At 38.8% G+C, this 25,365-nt stretch overlaps 1 protein-coding gene across 2 annotated transcripts in view; it reads left to right on the top strand.

Moving 5' to 3' along the window:
* BABAM2 (BRISC and BRCA1 A complex member 2) overlaps positions 1 to 20,558 on the top strand; it is a 172,676-nt gene extending 152,118 nt beyond the window's left edge. For both annotated transcript variants that reach the window (XM_064648436.1, XM_064648435.1), the window contains exon 12: positions 15,379 to 20,558. In XM_064648436.1, the coding sequence (XP_064504506.1) occupies positions 15,379 to 15,442 (64 nt within the window). In that variant the 3' untranslated portion in view covers positions 15,443 to 20,558. The remainder of the gene's footprint in view (positions 1 to 15,378) is intronic.
* The last annotated feature ends 4,807 nt before the right edge of the window (positions 20,559 to 25,365 follow it).

Raw genomic sequence — 25,365 nt, 5'->3', positions numbered from 1 at the left:
AGGCATTCAAGTGTACATAAATGGAGTCTTTAAAGAACATGCAGACTTGAAGCCTGGGATTTTATGACGGAATACTGTAAATAAAGCTTGTTTGTTTATACAAATGAAGTTCAGTTCTTAGATGCACTCTGGCCCAGTTTCTGTCCGATCCACTGCTGCTCTGTAGACTTAGGTTATACTTCAGGGACAGCAAGTCAGGACTCAGTTTACTCTTTTATCCTACATAAATCCACCTACTCACCATTAAAAATAGCAGGAGGATGGAAAACTGGTATCACAATAAAAAGTTGCTCCAAAGGTTTGTATTCATTTTTTATTTTTTTGGTTTGCTGATAAAACTGGTTTCTGAATAACAGTGTTGTCCCTGGCCATTCACCAGTGTTTGCTGAATGTGGTGTTAATTTCATATATCCCATAGGGCACTCTGAGGGTGAAAGCTTGAAAGGGCTCAAGTGCTCTCAACTGTATATTGGCTGTTGCTGTGCCATAAGGTCAAGTGCATTTTAAGATTATATGCAGACACATCTTGTGTGAGCTACATATGTATTCCCAGCACAGCTGCAGCTGTGGTTTGTGCCCAGCAGGAACATGTGAAATGGTTAGAAAGTGTCAGGATGGTAAACTGGGCCATAGCATTTTCAGCCTCATTGATACCTTTTCCTTGACTGTCATCAAATTACATGACATGTATCATGTGTATCATTGCCCCCCACCCCCCCTCACATGAAAGACATTGCGGTGCCGGAATGTGTCCAGAGAAGGACAACAGAGCTGATGAAGGGTCTGGAGCACAAGTACTGTGAGGAGCGTCTGAGGGAGCTGGCATTGTTTAGCCTGGAGAAAAGGAGGCTCCAGGGGGACCTTATCTCTCTCTACAACTACCTGAAAGGAGGCTGGAGCCAGGTGAGGGTCGGCCTCCTCCCACAGATAAGTGACAGGACAAGAGGAAATGGCCTCAAGTTGTGCCAGGGGAGGTTTAGATTGGATATTAGGGAAAAATTCTTCCCCAGAAAGGTTGTCAAGCAAGGCTGCCCAAGGAAGTGAAGTCCCCACCCCTGGAAGTATTTCGAAAGCGTGTGTATGTGGCACTTAGGGACATGATTTGGTGCTTGACATGGCAGTGCTGGGTTAATGGTTGGACTCAATGAACTTAGAGGTCTTTTTCGAACTAAACAATTCTGTGATTCTATGATTACATTTACAGATTAAAAAATTGCATTTCTTAGTCTAATAAAAGAATATTTGAAAAGAAGAAGGGACGGTTGTTGTGTTGCTGTTCAGACAAACTCAGTTGTTATATGTCAAAGACTTGCTGTTGTATTCAGTAAATTTCGAGTGCCCTAATGATTTATTTTTTTTGTTATTTTGACATTAACCAGTTTCAACTCATCCATTTTTTTGTTATTAAGTCAGATTTCTTTCACATTTTAGGCAGAATATCTTGTACTATATTTCAGATTCTTTTAAAATAGCAAGTTTCACTGTTTCCATGAAACTTTTGATTTCCACTTCTGTTATCTTCAATCTCACTGTAAAGTTTACATGTAAACATTGCACCTTTTTTTATAATCTTCTCTCCTTGACAGGTTTAATTAAGGTAATAAATCATTTGTTATTATTTGGGTTGTATTTAAGTATTTTTTTTTCTGCTTATTCATAAAAGTAACAAATTGTATTTGCATGTATTATGTGATTTGCATGCACATTAGTCATCTTTAAAGAGTAGTTTTCCAAAAACTACCTTATTTGCATTTACATATACTCACCTCACAAAGCTTTTTTCATGACTGCCTTTGTCTCTGTTGTGTGTTACCTTAAACTTACTTAGAAAAAAATTTAGAAAAATGAGAGTAGGGAACAGAAGCATAAAACACAGTCATCATCCTTCCATAGGCACGTGTGCATGTGTTTGAACGTTTGCAAGGCTCAGAGGATTCTTTCTGGAGAAAAGCAGCAGGATAGCTACAAACTAAGGGCTGAAGTGCTGAGCTGGGTCGCTGGTTTAACTATGGTTTTTGATGGTCTTGCATCAGAAACTGAACAGAAGTAATTTCCTTGCCTGAAGTCGAGTCAGGCTGACATTGTGTTGCCGCCGGTGGGCTGCTCTTCACAACAAAAAATGGGCAATACGCTATGACAGCCATAACAAGAAGAGATGTGGCGACCCAGACGTGTGAAGACTATGAAGATATTAATTTGATTTTATAGACCATTAAATCAAAACTCTGATTTTCCATGGAAGTGTCAGCTGTAAGAATTACATGTGAACAGTAGAAAGAAAAATGGAAAAAATCACGTTTGGTTAAAATAATTGGTGATGGCATTTGTGCTTGTAGTGTGTTCTGCAGTCGATTTACCCGCAAAACTTAATAACAAAATTATTTTGATTTTAAGATATAATAGGCAAAGTAGATAGAGCTTTTAATTATAGTTTTCCCAGGATATTACTTTATTTTTACATTGTTTGTCTGCATACGCTACAGAGTACAGTGCATACACATGATACTTGCACTTACTGAGTCATATTTTTCACATACTTTTCTTTAAATGTCTCCTTGGATAATTAAGCCTGACTCTTAAGTTATGGTATGTTAGTTTCTGACAGGTGCCTGCCAGGGATCTTCAGTGCTGTCATGCATTATGTGGATTTCAGCCAAGACAGAAGGGCCTGGGTATTTGTTTCTGGTCACTTCTCATTAAAGCTTTGACTGTGGGAAAAGAAAAACAACTATTTAAAGATAAGGAGTATAGGTGCTATAGGAAGTGCATAGAAATAAAATCTGTTAGGCAATTAGTTTTTCTCTGGTTTTGTGTAGATACTATGTATATGTGTGAACTGTACATATGTGCATTTCAATATATAGTAAATATTCTTTCTGCAAAAAAACTATTCTCTCATATATTGACAAGAGAAATGCACAGAAGAGAATGAAGAAGTTGGCTTGGTTAAAGTGGAATATAATAGCCCTTAGCTGGAAGACAACTGCTTTGTAGGAATTAAAGGTTAGGATTTAACGTAGGTGGTTCTTGGATAACCAGAGTTAAGTGGCATTCTAGAAATACTATGAAACGCGTCTGATTTGGCTTTATTGGAGAACTCCATTATACATTTATCAAAGCTGCTAAATCTATATTAGAGCATGGAAGTATAGTTAGGAACAGATGAAAAAAATGTCCTCCCTTAAGAAAAGGATAGAGAGAAATGCATAGGTCTGGCAGAAGCTTGACGTTCAATAGCCCAGATAAGTAGTGTTGCTTGATCAGTTACAAAATAAACAGCGAAGTAAAAGTACTAGATGAGCTCCATACTCTTGTCCTTTGAGTAATATTTGTTATAGCTCCATTAAACACAAAGAACAGTCATACTAGGTAAAACTCAACATTCATTTAGCCCACTGTCATGTCTGTATCAATAGGCAGTAGCCAATGTCTGTGGAAGAGCACGGCAGAGCATGTAGCCATATTTTCATTGCATGTTCTACCATCCTCAAGGGTTTCTTTATCCAGAATTGATACCTTTCTGTTCAGTAACCCTACGTAGCTTTCCTTCTGTTTGATTGCTTCTTGAACCCACATAATAACATCACAAAATTCCATGGCAAGGGATTGCACAGGTAACATATGGTGTGAAGAACAAGCTTTGTTGGATTTTTGCATTCCTGCTTCCTCGTAACTCCAGTTGTTATTCTCTAGCTCTTGTATGAAAAGAGGCAACAAATAATTAATCCACTGATCCCCTCCAAAACCTTTGTTTTATGACCCTCTTCATGTGTCTTCCGTCACCTTTTCTCTTGCTCTGCTCGCTCCTTCCTTCTCCAGAACCTTTCCATGTTTCTGATTGCCCTTGTTCCACTTCTTTCTCTCTTTACTATTTCTGTCATATTCTTTCTGAGACACAAAGCTGCACGTTGCTCATCAGTGCATTCACCGTGCGTTTATATAGTGAAGTAGTGATACTGTTTGGTTTAGTTTTTATTCCGATTCTAATATAATTTGATTTGGTTTTTTGCATACAACTGAAGGTTAGTTACACTGTTCTTTTAGCACCAAGATCTCCTTTCTATCTGTTTTTCAGAGCCTGTGTTTTTCGTGTATGTAAAATTAAGTCTTTTTCCTCGCATATTTCCCTTTCATGTTTGTCAATATTGACTTTTCACCTGGTATGTTATCTCCCAGTCTCCCAGTGCTGTAAGAACCACCTGCAGTTCCTCATAATAGTGCATTTCCCCCCCACACACACACTAAATTGTTAGCATTAACAAACCTTTCCATCTTCTTTTGCTTACTTTTGTATATTGTGTAGGAATATGAACAACACAGGTCAGAACACCCATTTCTGTGCAGTTCTCAGGTGACTGCATCCTAATAGTATTCATCATTCATTCCTGTCTTTTTCTTCTTATCTTGACCTGCTATTTATCCATTCATGGATCTTTTCTCCTGCTGAGAGAAAAGCCTTTGAAAAGCCTTCCCAAATAGCTGCAGGAAAGTTGAGCAGTATGTGTCACTTGAATTTTTGTTGTCCACATGGTTTTGACACCTGAAGAAAATAAGAGACCTGTGAAGCACAAGTTTGCCTCTAACCAATATATCATGTTTACTCAAGTCCACTAATTTTGGACTTCTTATAAATTTATGGTTTCTATTAACAGTCTCTCTTCTATTAACTCTCTCTCTGTAAGGTATGGACATGAGATTTATTGGCCCATAGTTCCTTCTATCCTTCTGTCCTCCCAGACATCCAGACATTTTTTCAATTGACATCACACTTCTCTGGTACCAAGCTGTTTTAAGCATGAGGTTACAAGCTATTTAAGAGTTTAGCTTTCTCACACTTGAGTTTCTCTATAACTTGGGTGTGAATGTAATCTGGGGCTGCTGATTTGCTTGTGTTTTGTTGATTTGTTCATTACCTTTCTGGCTGACATTTCTACATGAGTCAGATCTTTTGGTACATCTCTTGGAAAGCAGAATTCTGGTATGGCAGCCTCTTTAAGCAGCTCCATTTCATTTATTCTTTGTGACTTTTATTTCTTCTAAGCATTCTTTTTACTTTTTGACTGGATTTTTGTACTATTTGACAAGTGTTTATTTCGAGGGACACAGCTAATTTGTTCATCAACTTCATCTTTTATTTGCTTTACTGTGCTTTTACCTATTAGTGTTAAGGTTTGTTTCTGTCTGTTTTCCCCTTTGGATAGGTCTCCAACCTTTAAAGAATTTCCTTTTATTTCTGATAGCAAATATTTGTCATTTGAATAGCAAAGAGAAACAACTTCTTTAATATGTTTTATATAATCACAGATGTGTGGCATCTCATCCCTTTCCTTCTGAGTGGTTTGTCCTAATGAATATCCCGGGAGGTTTCTTTTATGCTTTGGTATGTTGCCTTCGGCCCCAGTAGTTGATAAGCAATCTGGCAAAGCAAAGCGGATGGCATGATGAAATCAGTACTTTCACCTGCAAGCAAACTTTGTTTTCGGGGATGCTGGTTGTCAGACTCATTATGGATGCATCTGTGGTGTAACCCTTCATTTCTGCCTCTGAAGTACAATTAAGGGATTCAGTAATTTCTTAAAGATTTTTCAAGGTCTGTTATTACTGCTGTGAGCTCCTTTCTTCTTGGATCTCTACACTTGTCTTTCCTTACGAGCATTCCTCCTGAATGTATTTTTGCCCAGTCTTTTCTGCTTTCTCCTACTACTTATATTGTCCCTACTTCCCCCCCTCCTTATTTCATTGTATTCTTCACCCTGCTCTTTATACTTTGAAGAGGTTCCTAGTAGAATCTTGTCTGGCATTGACTCTCTCCTTCAAATCTACTAAATAGTTTGCTAAATAATTAGTCTCCAACAGTAAAGCTCAATGTGTATTTATGTAGCCTAGATAGGGGGAAATAATATGTATCTTGCATAAACAGTATTTCTTTAAGAAGTTAACCTTTATCTGGAGTGGAAAAATATGGCTATGGCACTTCAGCATCTAGGAAAAATAGAGCACACTTGTCATGCTGTAGCTCATAGGACTGGAAATTTCCTGCAAATTAACACTGTATTTAAAAAGACTATATGAAGATTGAGTTTTTCCGTGATGGTCTTGGAATATCATTCTCATGATCCACTGATAAGGAAGTGGACTGACCATGCTATGACAGAGATATTCCAGTGCACCCTTCACAGACACCCACTACACCCTGGGGAAAATGGAAGTTAAGAAAGCAGAAACAAAATTCGCTATGATCTAAGACCACAAGCCTTCATCTGACTGAAGCAAATCTATTTATGTTCATTGTGGAGAAGGTGAAGGAAGTGTTTATCTCTTGAACTGACTGGCAAACAGAAGGCATTGATAAAACTCTTTCAAAATGAGAGGTTCATTTTGCCATGTGTGCTTTGGGACACTTAGAGCCACTGTATCTGTGCAGTACACCTTTGTAAATTCCTAAATATCTGTATCAGAAACCTGTGAGAGATTAAATCTCAGAATCTTTATTTCCAGATGATTCAAAAAAGTTGCTTGCATAGTTACTGGCCTTGGTCTGCATGCTCTGATTATGTCCAGTAGCTGTAATTTTTATCTGTAATTGTCAGTAAAGGTCCATGCATTTGTGAGCACATATATTCTTGGAACCAAAGTTAGTATCTTCTGCAAAGTGATGACCCTACTTATGCTGCTGCTTTAAAATAAACATTAATTGCCAGCCTACGTAATGATCACAATCCTGGCTCCACAGCAGTTCCCTAGAACTCCCTTCTTTTATATTTTGCCTTTAGTCAGGTTGTTATATTTATGGTTGTTTCATGATTTGAACAGATTGTCAAGATTCATTTGGTTTATGGTAAGTTGGGCAGCAAAGTCTTCTTAAGTTTTACAGCAGACCAATGTTGAATTCTTCATGACTTTATTTATAAAATCAATTGATATCATAGGTTTTCAGAACAGATGCAAATGTATAACCAAATGAAAAGTTAATTTTTGTTTCTGTTTGCTTCATATGGAGTAAAGCCACCTGTTAATTCTGCAGTCAGCAAACTATTGAAAAACATGTCTAAATATAACCATTTCTTGTACCTTTCTGTGTGAGTTGAATCAGAAATGGTTATAACTCCACAGGAATTTGTGGAGATAAAAGACATTGTTAGTAAAATACATAAAACAGCTTTTGGACATGAGTGAATTTTAATGTTTAAACTTCTGATGTGTACTTGGTTTCACTAGCTCTGCCACTTCTGTTTCCTGTTATGATTTTGGTAGCACAGGTTTTGGTTTGTTTGTGATTTTGGAGACAGTTTTCTGTCGTGTAATATTATGAGCTGAGCTGACAACAATAGTATTTCTTAAAAACTTGCATTTTTGTGGCTGCCTGCTACAGACCTCCAGTTCTCTTGGTCTTTATTATTCTGTCCATCAGCCTGGCTGCAGAGTCAGTGCCTTGCGTAGACTGGCAGGTAGAAATGAGCATAAGAAGTTTACTGAAGTCCTTGTAGGTAATTCACAGGAAAAGAGGGTAGAGAGATAAAATATTAGAAGAGGAAGAGAGATTGTGATGCATATTTTTTGGCACACGGAAAAAAAAATTGCCAGCAGCATAATGGCATTGGGTTCAGACTCCTTTGTACATTTGTGTGTTTAGCCAGTTACAGTAGCAGTAATTTAAGAACTATTGTCTTGCTGTTGTGTAAACACTTGAGATGTTTGCTTGGCATCACCAGTTTTGGAGATGTATAAAATGGAGAACTGTGTAGACATTGTGTTTCACATAAAAGCAAAATATTTGCCATAGATAAAGCTGCCTAGTATGGAAATTATAAACCACATCCCAAAGAGCATACCGTCAAGAAGCTTAGTTTAGAAACATGAATTCGTGCCAAGTATCGTTACATGTATTTGAAGAGAGAAAGAAATCCTGGAAGGTAACTTTGTCATTCTGTGCTGTGCTTGGATAAGTTTTAGTGATGTTCAGATTTGAATCGTGGTTTAGGAATGCTGCTGCCTCCTGAGTGCCTTGTGCCTTCCATAATAGTCCTAATTTTCATCAGCACTTGGCACCCGGCGCTATTGTGGGCCTGCTTGCTACATCCCATTTTCAGCTAGGCAACCAAAAGTTGGAGTGCTGAGCACTGTTTGTCACTTCAATTACTGTAACGTCTTAGATGTGGAGAGAATGATATAACAATCATTTTTCTTCTAATAGAGCTGTCATAAAATGTCTAGTGTAAAATTAATCTGTTATCCCATAGTCATCCCAAAGCAGGAGACTGAGTTATTCTGCTCTGCTGTGAGTGCCCACATATCTTTAGCCTGGTGAGGAATGCTCTGGAAGAGCCTGTGAATAAATAGACAGCGTGGTTCGCCCAATGGAAATATGTTTTTAATGCATTATATATAGTAAGAATAGCAAGGAGGTTCAAATGTCTCACGTCTGAGTTTACAAGGAAAAACTTACGCCTCGAACATTGGCATGAGGCCTGTTGAAAGAACGGGCTTTCAGTAGATTTCCACACATTTGCATTCAGCCCTTGTCAGTGCAAGGCATAGAGATGCAGTAGGAGGGCATAACCACAGGGTAAGGACCTAATGCGCAGTCATATGGAATATGACCTAAATACATACCCACTATTGGAATTAATGCAACAATTTATTAATTTAAGTTCCTTTTGTTAATTAGTACTAATCATGTTAAATTAGATAGCTCCTGACAAAAGGAATTTGAAAAGAAAACAATTATATTAAATAAAAAAAAAAAAAAGAAGCAGAAAACCCAGAAGTTGGCATCTTTGATTTTCTTCTGTCATAAACATACAGCAAATCTTAGAGAGTTTGGAAAGTTATGGTAAATATCTTCTACACAGGAGATGAATTATTAGGGGTTACATGAACCAAACCAGCTGGATGTGCCTGTGTAGTCACAGGAGGACAAATCCTCTCGTCTGGCACCCAGAAGGGATTGTTGTAGGTGTTCAGTATTTTCAAAACAGGTTTTCATTGTGTCAAAACAAGTTGCAACAGGAACATAAAAATACAAAGGCATGCTACATATGTATGTATGATCCATGCAAAAATACTTTGTACTTCAGAAACTAAATAATCAGGTGACATTGATAAAGCCTGGAGAAGCTCTTTTATAATTCTAATATGGCTGTGCTGTTGAAATAATTTATATAACAAGATATTATTGCAAAGTGTCAGCATAATAATACTAGTCTGGGAGGAATAGGTCAAGAACCTCAAGAAGCCTCAAGCTGTCCTTCACTCAGACCTGCACCCTTCTTAATTTCTGTTTTCACCTAATTTAATTGGAAGAGGGGAGAATGTTGATATTCTAGCTAATTTATGAAGATCAGTTATCTGTGGAGTTGATGTTTTTCTGTCAGGATTCAGTGGATTTGAAGAAACTTGTAGATGTCCTGCAGCAGTTCCTTGAGGGTACAGCAGGAAGAAAATATGGGATGCAAAATGATGTAAATCCTAGAGTTACAACTCCTGTGAAAGAAATGGACAGCAGCTGGGGCAAATGCCTGGGATTCTCGGCTGTATCTAATACAGCTGGGAGGGATACAATTCAGTTCTTACCTCAATCCCAGGAATATTCAAACAAACTCAATTTACTTGCTGGACAATTCAGACAATGGAGAACAACTGAGGAGAAGGGGGTCCTAGCTACAGATCTTACTCCAGAAGACTCAGAAGGATTAAGTAAGGATTCAGAGATGCCCATGACTACAGGAGTGCCTGCCCAAGTCAGATCTATTAACTTGAAAAGGTTGAGGGAAAAAAAATCACATTTTCCCATATGCCTTGCCTAGAGTAGGAGAAAAGGGAGGTATTTTTCAAATATATTGGCTACTCTGATTTTGAATACACAAGGATTGTTCTATAATAGTTAGAAATAAAAATTTGCAGAATTAAACCACAGTCACAGTACTTACTAAAACATTTTACAAGAACGAATTAGAATATTGAAATAAGGGAAAATATTCAAGAATAAAGGTTGCTCTCAAAGTCAATAGTAGGAAAAAAATCCAAGTGTGATAACCTGAGTCTGCCTTCAGATGAGAAGGAGCACAATGTATATGACTGATGCAGTGAGAAAAGGTAATGACAGCCTCTATGTCTTTATGAAAAGATGAAGATTTTGACTCAAGGGCTTTAATTTGCCAGTAAAAAATGTGCAAGGGCAGAGTACACTGTGCTGGTAGTAGATATGTTGCTGGACATCTAAGTCTGTTCTTGATGTGGACCATCATGATTATTTCATCTGCTTCCTTTTCCTCAAATCATCTCTCGATGAAAAAGGCACTTGGAACTCCCACATCTTGTGCTGAAACTAATAAAATATATGAGTGCAAATAGGGCTAGCATGCTGAAAAACTTGGCACTCATGAACTGAGGAGTTTAAGGGGAATCTATTTTGTGAATGACTTGGGAAGATGATTCCTCATCCTATGACAATTGTCCTTGTCCCAGACACAAAAAGCAGAAATCCCTCTGACATAGCATTTTGTATGCTTTTTTTCCTCACAGAGATTGAATTCTGGTGTTCTGCTCCAAATTTACCACATGAAGATTTTAAGAGAAATAGAAACACCTGGCTAACTCTTCTAACTTTATTACACCAGGAGCAGTAACCATTGTATTGTTGACTATAGCACCAGTCCAGCAAAAGCAACAACAGAAAGCAAGTGTGTTAGTGTTAGAATGCTTTCACCATAAATATATGTGAAGTGTTGTTTGATGGGAGATTGCATCTGCATAATTTAAAATCTTTGCAGATTTTCAGCAAAAAGAGTACCTTCAGCTATCTGAAGGCAAAAGGTATTATCAAATGGTCCATGCAGATTTTCTACCAACTGCATTTAAAACACCCAGCACTAAATTATCCTGGAAAAAAAATCCATTACAATTAGAATGAAATTTCACAAAACCATGTGAATTCTGAGTCAAGTATGTTTTAAGTGCTGCAAACCGACACCCTGGGATTTAGACATGTATGGGCTTCTGGAGACCTTGTACCACAGTCAGTGTTTCATATCACTAGAAAATACTTCAACAGCAGGTGAGCCAATTCTACATTCTTTTAGATGCTTACCACTTGGAATAATAGCAAGACTTTCTTTACACTGGATAATAAGGTGAAGGAAAGAGAAGTGCTTTACTCTCAGCAGATGTCCTTGAGCGTAGCACCTGAAATTCAAGTATATATAGTGGTTAACTACAGCAAAATGTGTTGTTTTCTGGAGTGATGAAGAAAAATTTCCATAGAAACCTCATAACTTGCTACCTTGAACTTGGAAAATGACCATTTGAGGGAACAAAAACAAATGGACAAAAAACAATGGAATCTTATGGTAAGATGCTCAACAAAGAGTTAGACAGGTGCCTGTAAGTGTATGAAGATTGGCACCCACTCTAGACTGAAAACAACTCTTTAAACACTGTTTAAGCTGAGATCTAAACCATTGTGAGAAGGATGCAACACTCAACATGTGTTTTACTTTATTTGAGTGTTGATTGTATTCAACACTCTGCTAAAGAATAATTGTGGACTTCATACAAATGAGTTTCTCTGTACTTGAAGGAGCATTTTATGCAGTTCTTCTGAGGTTAGTGTGAGGTCAGTGTGATACAGACCCACCAAGAACATAGTAGAGGAAAGCAAGAGAAAGAAGGAACTCTGTGTTTCCCAGAAAGGAGAAAAAGCATTGATCAAAAGCTGATTTCTGCCATTTGACACAGCCTTGAGAGACTATAGGTCAAGTTAACTTTCTTCATCTTCAGTGTAATTCAACAGGTACCCAAGTTACTGATTTTTTTTTTTTTTAATAATAATTCTCCAGAGCTGAAAAGCATATCTACTGGATGTAAAAATAATAATTTCACAATAGTTTGGAGATACTTGAAAGTATTATGTGGCAAAGTGTCTGAAAAAAAATTTCAGATATTTTTATGTGAATTCCTGTGGTGTAGCACAGATCAAAGTTGTTGAGGGTGTAAATTCATGTGAATATGTTTATGTGAATAGGGTATGAGAAACTAATCTTTTTCCAAAGTTCATGTTTATATTCACTGTTCCTCTGTGTTTCTATGTACAGGATGCTGGAATATGAGTGTTTTCTCTTAATTTAAAATCTTTCTAAAAGGAATAGCATTCCATGTGAAGGAGGCCCTTACCATGCAGTCTATAACAGAGTATTGTCCTTCAAAAAATTTTATATTCCTCTTGAAGTTATTTCACGTAATCTGTTGTCACATAAATAGTCCATGTCGTGGTCCTGTATACAATGTATACATGTCCATGTATACATTGACTTCAATGCCAGTTGGTCAATAAATGAAACTTACTCAGAAGGTGATTGGTGCTTCTCTTCCTCCTTACTGGTAATATATGCAGAGGAGAAAAAATGTTAGAATTTTCATTTCATGGGCAATTCAGGCATTTTAACATATGGTTTTGTCCCAAACTTTAGATGAAAAGAAAAAGTTTAGAAAAAATTTTGCTTGGAACGTATGAAAACAAAAATGCAGTTAATGTGACCCTATAATGCACCTGCTAGCAGTAGCACAATGCCTCCTGAAAGAAGAAATTTTAATGATTTATCTCATCGTTCTTCATGGACTGGGTTCTTTGAAGGGACTTCTTCTGCTGTTGTTTTTGTGCTTAGGACTCTTGTGATGCACCAAGGCCTTGTCTGTGGACCAACATACATCATCTCTGAGATGCTGGACCACAGATATGAAGGTTAATATCAAGCCAATTGTTTAGGCTTAGTTCTACAAACCAGAATATCTTTCTAGATCAAGCCAAACTGAAATACCTCATTCTTTTCCTGATGGAATCTCAGTAGCATTTCCACAGAAATGCACACAACTGGGTAAAAATGTAATTTTTCATTGAAAAAGCCATGTAATTAAAAAAAAATAATGTCCAGCAACCTCTAATAATAAGTTATGTCTTTGCTGCCCATTCTACTCCTTCATACACATGCAAAATAAGTGATATTACTTTCATGTACTAACAGTTGCCTTTCCCTCCCTATATGCAGTGTTCATTGAGCAGTTTAACCTCCCTTCTCCTAGTTCCCCATCTTTTCTGTTCAGTCTATTAAATATGCTGTAGCTGGTACAGTCTATCAAGTATATTGTGCTTTTGGATTTCTTTGCAGGGTCTTTCTTGTTTTGGTTTGGTGAGGGGGGTGGGTGAGTTAATTTATTTTTGGATGTGTATGTGATGAACCATAATTATCTTGGATTTTGCCTAATCTGAGATACCTATGGTGTATGGGAGAGGGGCAGAAATGGAGGAACACATCCCAGGTGAACGTGTGGTACTGCATTTGTTTCAATCTGGGCAAGACCACAAATGATAAGGGCAAACTTAAGCATATACTTTAAGGTATGGAAGGAAAAAAAGTAGACATTTAAAAATTATGAACTATTAAAGGAATTTTTGTAGTGTGTGGAACTTCGCCAAGAGGTTCATATGAACTACCAGTGAAATAACATCCTCTTTGAAACAGTACATCTGATCAGAATGTAGGGAGGTGTTAGATTTTGTTTTGCAGCAGAGAATACAAGCTCTACTGCAGGAGTCAGTGAAAAGAAAGGATGCAAGTGTAGATAAAGATGGTGTGGGAGGATGTTTGTGGTATCAGAAGCATTCGTTCTGGAATTTACCTAACAGCAAAGTCATATATAATTACTGCATATAATGCAGTAAGTGTGGTTTTAATACAAAGCACAGAAATGCTATAAAGGAAAAGAAATGGAATGTAGGAAAATAATTCTGCTTATATACCATTTAATGATTAAGAATTTTTACAGTTTTGGAAGAGGGAAGTTTTAAGTAGCATTTATAAGTCAATAAGAAGATCATGTGCAGAGAAGCTATCTAAAAGGAAGGGAGAAGGTACTTAAAATAAGCAAGCAGAGATGTGTAATTAAATGTTAGGACAGATAATGCAAGGAAAAGTAAAAGTATGATAGATTCCTGGCATTGACAACATGCAGGTGATATTCCTTGAGCTAGCAAAATACATAGAACTGACCAGGACATAGAGAGGCTACAATCTGAAAAGTATGCTATAAAAAGTGCAAATATAGAACAGGCATACCTTCTGAGCTGGTTTCTGTACGAGTATGTGCCAACATGAACAATCACTTTTGTGGGCATGATTATGAGGGTTGTTTTCTGAACTTTGATTCTATAAACCAAAGTGTATTCTGTAAATACATAGCACAATCTGTGTATGCTATAAAATGTGTGTGCTGGTTGTCCTCCTCCTGTTTTCCATTTCTAGGATCATCTCCTCAGTCCAGAAATGCTTTTACTTTCCATTGCTCTTTTAACCTTTGGACAGCATCGTGTGTGTTTACAGCTTCTGCACAAAAGCTGACTGCAGCTATCTGTTAATTAATTTGCCAGGCACAACCTCACAAAGAGAGAGGAGCGTTCTCTTTGTGATCTTGAAATGTTTTGAGATGTGAGGAGCTATGATTGGTGTTCAGTGATCACCAAAACTTCTACTGCAGTTAGAAACATGTCATGATTGTGAAGCTAATCAGTGTATGTTTGCTTCAGGAGCTAAACCAGTGGAGAGATCAAGAATGTAATGAGTGTCATTGCAGCTATTCTCACTTTAGATTTTTTTTTTTTGGCGGGGAGAACAGAAATTTATACAGACCAGTGATATGAACAGAAAATAAAATGTTTAAAAAGAAAAAAACAAGAAAGTGAAAGTTTGATGCAGAAAGCCACAGACAGAAACCAAATGCAGAACAGTGAAGCAGCTTCTAATGTAACTGGCAAATAAACGGTATCATTGGGACATATAAAATATGTTTATTACATGGTTGAGTACCTCAGCATAATAAACTCAAAGATACAGTTCAAACTCAATTTTGGATACTTAGGATCAGCTCATTTTACGGATTTATGAGTCACTTGATCCTTTGTAAAGAAGGTAGACTAAGATCCAAAATATACAAAGCACACCTTAAGTAAGAACATTATTCTATAAACTTTGAAGTTTAATAAAAGGAATTACAGTTTGTCCAAAGTTGTTAATATTTATTCACTACATCTTATGTAAACCACTCCCATGAAGAGTGATGGTATTGTGTCAAGGATTCTGTAAGGAGACAGATAAAGAGCTTATTTCCTGCACATATTCTGACTTCTCTTCATGATTTTCCTCCTCCGTTGACTTGTCTGTATTTGGGCCTTTGCTACCATATGTGAAGTTTTTTCCACATAGGGGAGAAAAAAAAACAAAAAACCTTTTTATCCCAGAAACATGGCACTTATCAACTGCATCAATTCATGCTCTATGTTTCCTCCTTCCTAATCATGTGTTTTCTGTTGTTTTCTTTTTTCACTAGGGCCTATTTCAAGACATTTGTCCCTCAGTTCCAGGAGGCAGCATTTGCTAATGGGAAGCTTTAGGCAGCCTCAGGCATGGAAACAATACTGAACAGATCCTTCAGTGTCAGCCCACAAGAAGAATGCCTGGAAATGGGATGGACTGACGATATGTGCTTTCTTGCCTCTGAAGTGATTTTGGTAGCTTCACTTTTTGAAACAAAGACCTCAGTAGCATGCTTAGAACTGGATATTTGATATTTGTCCTGTCCCTTTGCCTCTGCCACCACCATTCCTATGTATTTTCTGGATTAAATTTAAAAGGACGTGTTTTGATGTGATAACACTTTCTTGTTCCAACAATGTCCTGTATGTTATGCCTTGTTTCCTTGTCTTCAGATGGTCTAAATTGGATTTTTTTTCCCCCATGGAAATATGATGTAGTTTGTATATTTAGTTAATGTTTTCAGCTTATCCTAAGAAAACATAAAACTGCCGTTATGTACCAGGAATGCCTAGTGGACTGTACAGTGCCATAGTCTACCTTGGAGGTTTGCATCTCACTGCGGTCGTTACTCTCACAGGTATGGACATGAGTTGCACACTTCAATTCTTAGTGCCTTTGCAGTTGGTCTGAAGTTAAAATGGCAGGGTGTTTGAGGGTTGGTTGGTTTTTTTTTAATATTTCTGTTGAAAGCTCATCTTATGTGAAATGCTGTGCTTTTATGCTTTGTTTTTATTTCCAGTTGTACAGTTTTGGTGGTTTACTAATGAACTCCCCTTGCCATTACAGAAAAGTTCTACTTCTTTAGTACCAATGTGCAAGGAACTAGTTATATAAATCAGTATAACAAAATAAAGCTCTTTCATAGATCTGTAATTTTTCCAAATAAGATAAATACTGCTAAGAAGCAAGCTTTCAACAAGGGAATGAATGATGTCTTGGAAAATAACATGAAATAATGTAGGGCTATAGGTATTTAGCTTAATGCCTAAGTTCAGCATGTCTTCTCAGAAATAATTTTATGTGTATATAACTGGAAACATTACCTCCCCTAATTCTGAAATGCCAAACACAAAATCCCACCTACTCATCCTTTCTTTCCTGCTTGTGTCAGGAGCACCATTTGGGGCTAACTGTCACAATGTCACTTCCCAAATTAATTTGTGAATAGACCAGGGTACTTTCCAGTAAGGAATAAAATGAACAGTGTTTGTTGCTTATAAATGGCATCTGGAAAATGTGCCCTACTTCTGCAAAATATAAGGAACTAAATGAATAGTATGCAGATGATACAGTGGAACTGGAAAACATTTAATTTTAAATTATTCACTATATCACCACGTGCAATGAAATCTTATCAAATTACTTGACTGGCAGTATTCTTCTACCCTTTCTGCAACTTGTTTATTACATGAAAAATAGTGCTTTTGAGGGTTTATGTCCACCTAGGAAATGCAGATGGGTTTTGAGCAGTGAAGCTTGATACTTAAGAATTATGCAAATAATTCACCTCTAGAAACTATAGGTATTTTTAGCTAGTTTATGGGCAAAATTTAATTTATGTTTAATACTGAAGTTCTTGGCTGGAAATTTAGCTGCAAACGACATCAGAAGCCTTATTGTTACTCCACAGAGGAGGGGGCATATTCTGTCCTGTGACCCATCCCTTTTTGATTTTCAGTGCATTATTTGAGGACTGCCAACAGCTCCAAAGGTCTGAGCCTGAATTCGCTCTGTGGAGACATTGCATGAGGCTTCTGCATGCAAACCAAAACTTAGAGCAGATGTGGAAGGTAATGGTTATATGTGAATAGCAAAACCATAACTGAACAGCCTTAAGTGACTGGCAACAAGCATTGTTTAGTGCACTAGGATGATCTCACATTTGCATTTCTTCAGGTAAAAGCCAAAGCCATGTATTTAAGAATAAGCCAACCTTGTGAATGAGGTGGGAGAAGGAGGATGGCTAATGAAAAACATATGTTCTCATAGTGTTCAAAATCTGATAAGAACGATCTCTAGCCATCTTCAAAAGGTAAAAATCAAGCCTTCAAGTTGCCTCAGTACATTCCTGGAATCTTACTTTTTATAACCTTGTGTTTGATTCAGCACTGTAGTGATTGCCCCATGAACACAGCGTGTACTTATATACCTGATTGTCTGCCATGGCCCGAGGGTGAAGGGAATAGGGACGCAACACTGCACAAAGGGTTCTGACACAGTAGAAGGTCAGGGTGCGATGGCCAGTTTATTGAGGGGAACAAGGACTTATATAGGGTTTGGGTAAAGGGAGGTCTGATAACTGGGGTGGAGCATGGGATTGACACCTCAGGGGAGAGCAGGACTGGGGAACGCGGAGAAGATGGGTGGAACTTTAGAAGTATCCAGGGTAGGGGACCAATGGGAGCTCACTCTGCACTGCGGCATCCATCAGCCAGTCAGTGAGAGATGAGCGGGAAAACCAGGGGAGGACAAGGGAGTAAACAACTTTGGGCGGGAAAAACGTGAGGGCAAGTCCAGACAAGCCCTGAACAATACAAACCAAGGGGATTAACATAGGAATAATTGTGGGGGTACATTGAACATGGCAATAAACTGGGGAATAACGTGAAAGTCCACGCATTATTAAGTCTTTCAGGCCCCATACAAGTCCCTCCAGGCCTTAAATCTCTCCCAGTCACTTGGGTGATCCTCCTCAATTGTCCAGGTGGCACCACTATTTATTTTTTCTTGTTTTTTTCAGAAATTGCCATGATTCAAAGGCTAGCAATTGCAAAACATTTTGGAAAGAGATCCACTCTTCATAATTAAGATTTATTTTCAACCAAAAATGCATCCTTCACCTCAGTCCCAGTAATTTTGGACAAAGAACTGTTTTATTATTAAAAGACTAAGAGTTTTAGAAGCCATGTAAGAAAATACTTTGAAGGTACAAAAAGCCTAAACCAGCAATTCCTTGTGTTGAATTCAGTAGTTTCATCAGCTTTCCAGTAACATGCATGGAAACAAACCAGTAGTTTCAGTCTCATTTTGTGTCATGCTAGTTGGGGGAAAAAAAAGGTAAAATAAAAAGAAAACGTGAAACTGTACTGTTTGTGTTTAAGATAAAGTTTGCAAGCCTATGAATTTTTAAATTAAAGAAAAGGCATTTTTGTTACACTTAATGAACATTTTCTTTGACCTGCACAGTATTTTATGGATCCCTTCCTTATAGTTCTCAGAAGAAGTATTGGGGGTGTTAGCATTGCAAATGGGGTATTGGAAGGAAAGACACTGAAATGAGTGAAAGCTTCCTTCCAGAAGGCAGATTACCATATAAATACTACACCAGAAAAGAGAGTTAGTTTGAATAATTTTATATCAAATCAAGTATTCATTGAAAGCATTTAAGGTAGGATGTTGGGATCTAGTTGGGATCTAGTAAGTTGGAGTTATTTCTGTTGTCTCCTGTTTTATTATAATATCCATTGTGGCCAGTTTAATGGCACAGAGACTTTCAGCACTTATGTGATATAACTGCATATATCACAGTTAAAAGGAGCAGTCAGATCTAGGCTATTTTCCTTGGTTTATGAGAATCACAAGACATAAAGGCGAAAAATAGCAATGTTACAAACATATCAGAAAGCCTAAATTCAACTTTATCATAGTTCTGACTGAAAGAAATGCAGTAAGGCTGTAGTTACTAAGCCCTATTAATGCACGATTTTCCAAAGGTCCTTAAACTGCAAATGTGCTGCCAAGCCTTTATTCATCTGCATACATATTCCACTGTGCTAGAAGTAATACCAAATCTTATGGATTTAAAGTCAGCCTTCTTGTGAACTTGCTGGAAAGAGTGGACAAACAGCTGGAAGAATAAATAAAAGTAAAATATATCATATGTCGTTTGGCCTTCATTGATCTTTCTGTTGTGCTGGCCATTGCTTTGTTGGTCAGCATGTCTCATTTGCTGAATCAGCAGGTTTTGGTATCATCACTGTGCTTGAACATCCTCCCTTCATACAGAGAGAAGACTTGAGTCAGTTTGTGAGAAGAAATCATTGCTAGAATTAGCACAGATCTCCTGTATATTGTTAAACCATCCCTGGGGATGTTTCTCTGTATGTTCCCTTTCTCTCATCCTGTCTGGTGCCTGTGGCAATAAGCATCTTTGGTGAATCAGTCAATGGATGAGATTTAGCACTGAAGTGCAGCATTTTAAGTCTTACTTCAGGTGGTTTTACATGGAGACTTCTTACCTAGGAAAGAGAGGATTCAATCTTGAGTACTCTCCATTGAGCAGTGCCCCCTAATAAAAGGCTGAGGGTTTAGCAGAGGTCAAAAACACGTTCGAGCAGTGAGTACTGCTGCTTAAACATCCTTCTATGTCAGTACCCTTAATCAGAGAAGCAACAGGCAGTGGAAACCTGTAGTAGCACATGAGGATCACCAGTGCAGATCTGAAATACATTTCTAATACCATGTCTGTGCATGGAGATGAAGTGTTGAGTCCTCTGACAGTGGAGAAGGGGAGTTTCTCACCTTTCCAGCTTTGTGAGAAAGGTGTGCTGCAAGGAGGTAACAAGCTTTGGACACAGCTTCTGACCGTGACTGTTAATTACAAGGTGCTGTCCCTGCCCTGTGAAGCAAATGAAATCTGTGACCAAACTGACTGCCAGTGAACACTCTTCCCTTTAAATTACTTATGTCTCTGTAATTGATGTATTGTAACACTCATTAAGCCTAAGAGTTACACTTGCTTCTTGAATGTTACTGAAAATCCCTTAAGTCATCTCCATTTCACTTTTGTTTTCAAGTTTCTGTACTGTTCTGGGTTTATCCTTACTAGTTACTGCTATTTTTAGCAAGTCTGAGGTTTTTATTTTAACAAGGCAACAAGGTGTATGCCAACATCTATGGGCCTATATTAAATGTAGAATTATTTGCTGTAAAAATAAGTAGAAACTCTTTTTTACTTATTAAGCCTTATATACTTATTATTTACTTATTAAGGTGGTGTATTTTCCACAACAGAAGAATTCTGAGGAGAGGCTCAGTTGTTACCAGAGCAGAGAGAATAATCATGCCGAGGGTACTGGATACATTTTTTGCACCAAATCTTCATTTAATTTGCATGCTAGCAAATTAGGAGGGGCAAAGTGTATTGTCCTTTTCTGAAGGAAGTCTACACCTAAATAAACCATTGATCAGGCACTATCTTTTCCTGTTTATGCTTTCCATCAATAGGGTTTGCCCCTACAGGGAAAGTCAATAAAAATCTGAATAATATCTGTCAACAGTGCAGGGGTTTTTTAATATTTTAATCTACCAATTTTTGTAGATTCAGACAATGATTTAAAACTTTGTGCTGGGGGAAGGTAAACAACACAAATATCAGAAACTTGCAAGTAATTTTAGCTATGTAGGAAATAAAAATCTAGCAATTTAAGTCTTATTCTGCAAGAACTCAAGGGTTCTGCTATATATTTCTAAGCAAATGCCTTGAAAAACATGGCGTGTAGGTGATTTTTGACCTGCTTTTCTTATTCTGTTCCCTATCTTACATTTAAAACCTCAGTTCTTGGTTCCAAGGCACTGCACAAACACCATTTTGTTAAAGTGGTAGTTACCAAGCAAAAAGGCAAGGGGGAAAACCAGTATCGGCTGCTGAAAATAGGTCTTAAATCATCAAGAAATCAACAAAGGAAGCAAGGTTTGGCGGCTGCCCTGCCACTTGCTGAGTCTACAATATGGGCCTTCAAACGTGTCCCCAGTACAAATTAAAAAAAATACAGGAGGTTTTTCTTGCAGCGCTAAAGAATAAATGCAGTTTTAAACAACAGGAAGTAAAGCAAGCGTTTAATTGCAGGCATGAAAAGCAAAATACACACTAGAAACCTAATGTTATTTGTGCCTACAGCTCCCCGCGTTTCTCCTGTCACCAGCGAGGGTGAAGTATTAATGCCTTGTGCTGCAGCTGCCCGTGGTGAAAATTGATCCTTGAGGTGCTCCGTGTTTTCATCAAACTCTAGTTAAACCCTAATGATGCTTTTCCTATCCCTGAGGATGACAGGGGTTTCTGTTCCACTGCTGCTCCATTTCAAGTCCTTGATTTGGGTGGGGCGAGTACATTGTAAGCCATCAAGCCTGCCAGCAAACAGGGTACATTTTATTTACATGGTGTTTATTTGAAATGATTAAAGCTAATTCAAATTTGAATCCTGTTTCCTTTATTCCACTGTCCCTTTCAGCAAAATTTTTTCAGTACTTGTTTAAAAATCAGAGCCGGCGAGGTTATTTGCGTCCTTCAAAGGGGATGTAGCACTGGTGTGAGAGTAGCAATTCGAGGTTGGAGCCATGTGTTTCTTCTCTGAACTGCGGAGTCAGCAGCAGCCCCAGCGTCGCACACCCCTCCCAGCAAACCTCACTTGAACTCGGTCTGACAGGCTGACAACCAGGAGTGACAAAAACTCAGACCGTTCTTTGCTTTTCCTCAGAGGACCGGTGAAACAGCCTCTGCTGGCTCAGGCGCTGTGTGTAGCCTGTGAGATCTCGGCTGCAGGAGGTAACAGGCTTGGTTGCTCGTCAGCTGGGACGAGGTTCGTTTTTGTGCCCAACACAGGAGCTGCCAGAGGGGAATGCCACCCTGCTGCTGCTGCTGCTGAAGCCAGGAGTTTCCTCTTAATGCCTTCATAGGAAAAGGCAGCTGCAAAATCCAGCTGCAACACAAGTACAGCCCTGCCAGCTAGGAGTGATTTCTTGTGTTTTGGCCAACTGAGCCTGCTCTCTGTTCTTCTGCCTCTGTTCTACCAGAGAGCAGACTCTCAGAGAACTTTCTCCTTGCATCGCCCTAGAGGCACGTAAAAAGTTCAGTGGCTATCAGTAACCAGCTTCCTATCTGAACTTTTCTATCCTTGTTATGAGAAAGGGGAGCAAAATGTCCAAATAAAAATCTGTATTATAGAAATAGCTTGTTTCTTACATTTCTTCAGTTCCATGGCCTGTTTCAGTGGTTGTTTTATTACTGCCCTCTGATGAAATAGACACTGTTGGCATGTTGTGTTTGCTAGACTTTCTGCGCTCATCTCCCAGTACCTTGTATCCAGTATCTGCCTCTGAAGCACAGGGGAGCTCTCAGGCAGCCCACAGATGGGCCAGAAAAGAGGATGGCATCTGCTGGTTTCAGCAAGAAAGAGGTGAGTTTAGCTGAATGAGTTTGTGCTGTGAGAATTGGGCTCATCTTCTTCGGACTACCCACAGCACTTGTAGCCAAGAAGAAATAACAGCTTCTGTCTAATGGGGTCAGATGGCTAAAATGGAGCAGTTCCGCATGGTGGTGGCTGTATAATTATACGCTGGGCCCTTGCGTGTCTGGTCCTAATAGCACCCGGGACTCTTGCGAGTGACTCAGCTGCTGCTTCAGGCTAATTATGGGCAGGTTGCATGAAAAACCCCCATAACCTGATCCTGCCTTCCTCTCTTCCAGTGCATTGGGTGTTCGGCACCGACCTGGATTGCTCATGCAAAGCTGGGTAAATACCTGCTCATGAGGAAAAGGCTTTTCAAAGCAAGGCTGCAAACAACACTCGGAGGTGCCTGGTTTGAAGAGGAGGTGGTGTCTGTCAGGACATTGTTTGGGCGTATCCAATTCCCTGTATCTGACATTAGCCAGTGCTAGGGTACTTCATAAGAGAGATTTAAAAACAATCTCATCACTTGGTTTGTCACACTTTTTATGGATGGTAGGAGTATTTCTTCTGCATTTGTAATGGCCATTTTGTTGAATTATGCATTATTTTTATCATGGTGCTTTAGAAATGGATCATGGCCCATTTCAAAATTGAACTATGTATTCAGCACTGTGATATACTCTGTCAAAAGGGTCCCCACTTTACCTATACTGTGTGAAGTGTTACTTATTTTCTCTGCTCCAGGGATACCTTGGAGCAGGCTCAAGAAGCAGGTTGTATGCTTGAAGTCACTTCAGAGAAAACTCTGAAAAGGTGCTGGAGGTTACCAGCATCACTTAACACAATTGTGTGTATAGGCTTCATATTTGCTAAGAACTTCTACTGATTTTAAAGCGTATGCACGAGAGAAACATTGAAAGTATGTCTAATGTTCCACAGGACTAGGGGAGCTGTAAGAAGCTGTTGAGATGAATTTGCGGGCAGTTTCATGACTGCTTCCTGCACAGTCTGTTGGATTATGTTTACAGGTAAGACTTACCAAAAATTCTGCCTCCAGACTCAACACCATCAAATGCACAAATCTCCAGGATACCAAGCCCACAGCAGAGAGCATTTCCATGAAGAGGAAACAGTCCAGCAGTAGAAGAAGTGCCTCCAAAGGTTGGAGCATCTCCCTGGAGTTGTGTTAGACATGAGTAGGCAAAGCCATGGTGGTCCTACTAGCAACTGGAGATAGTCCTGCTTCAAGCAAAATGTTGGACTAAATGACCTCCAGACATACCTCCCAGGCAACTTGGACGTGGTTTTATTAACTTCTTAATACCTGTGATACAGATCTAAGCACAACCTGGTATTATCTATCTCCTTTAAAGATTGTTCAGAGGCAATAGCACATAAAAACAAAATTAAGAGTGTAATTGGGGAGATTTCATAAGTTTACCGTTTCTGGCCATTTTCAGATCATAAAAGTATGAAAACATAAAAATTAAATAAACTCAGTACTTTTTCAGTTTTGTTAGTAGGGATGGCTTCAAAAATGCAGCTGATGTTTGTACAGCATAGTGCTCTTAAGTAACTGCCTAAGCTAATTCTGAGCAAAGCAGCTCAAGTACTTGTTGATGCACTATATAGGTATTGCATCATCCCTTCATTTTTATGAAAGGTGCCTTGATGTTGCCTTGAAGAAAAACCATGTTTGGATTTGAATGTAGGCTGGGCATCTGGAGCCAGCGCTCCCTGTATACAAACAAGATGCTTCTTCAGGGAGGAGCTAGGGCTAGAAACTGGTCTAACGTGCATTGAATTCTACTTGTTTAGACCATTTAAAGAGCAAACAGGAAAGCATTAGAACCGAGTGAAATGAGCTGCTTTGTGGGCCAGAGTACCGAGCAGACTGGCAATTGTGGCAAGAAGCCCTGTGCATGCCAGCCTGAGGGGCTTGTTTGCAGGGCAGTTAGCTTTTACATACTGACATCTTGCTACAGAAAAATAAGAATAGTTTTGAGGCTTGTCTTTGCACCTAGTCCTGCCACTCAAGATTAAATCTCTCAGACAAAACAAGCTGTTTGGGAGGCGGACCAAGAATGCCTTTACAGTAAGAAAAATAAAAACACTCAGCCAACTGTGATTAACTATTGAATGCAAAGCACTCCCTGGGTTTTGTTTATTTGCAGACTGTAGAGAAAGCTCACAAACGCTGCCATGCTTTCAGTGTGAAAACACTTCAGCCTCTGCATTGTGTTGCTGGGGGAAGGAAAGGATTTTGTCCAAGCTGGTTTTGGGGAGGCTTTTTTATATTTTTAAATGTGTTGTTTATTTGTTTTTGCAAAGGCGATGTACCCAGTTTCCTGTCATTGTGTGTATTCCTGCCTCCAGCTGCTCACACCTGAGCTGGACTTGGGTTCCTTCTCCTCTCACTGTGCTGGGCAGGACAGACTGAGAGCACCCAGCTCAGCTGCAGTGCTGCCAACTGCAGTGGTATGCACAGGATCCTGCTGTCCTCCAAATGCTGTCCAGATGACAACAGGGAGAATTCGTCATTGAAATCAAAACAAAAAATAAAAGACAAAAAAAGTGCTTGTGAGCAATTGCTTGCAGGCAGCTCTGGGCAACTCCAAGCTTTGAGGCGACTGCTGGAAATGACAGCCTACAGAGCCCAAGCCCTTTGCAGTGTGCTTGATGTGTGTATTTACCTGTTTGTGTTAACAAAATGATAATGTCCAAGTGTAGAACCAGTTTCAGATTTCAGGGAAGGGAGAGAAAGTGTGTGCTGGCAACCAGAGAGGGAGGGGGCAGAGGCTTATCGATGCTGGGCTGCTGTCGGTCCGGAA

Source organism: Pseudopipra pipra, chromosome 3, assembly GCF_036250125.1.
Source record: "Pseudopipra pipra isolate bDixPip1 chromosome 3, bDixPip1.hap1, whole genome shotgun sequence".
NCBI classification, from domain to species: domain Eukaryota; kingdom Metazoa; phylum Chordata; class Aves; order Passeriformes; family Pipridae; genus Pseudopipra; species Pseudopipra pipra.
The sequence above is the reverse complement of the archived record's forward strand: the minus strand, read 5'-3'. Positions and strand labels throughout refer to the sequence as shown.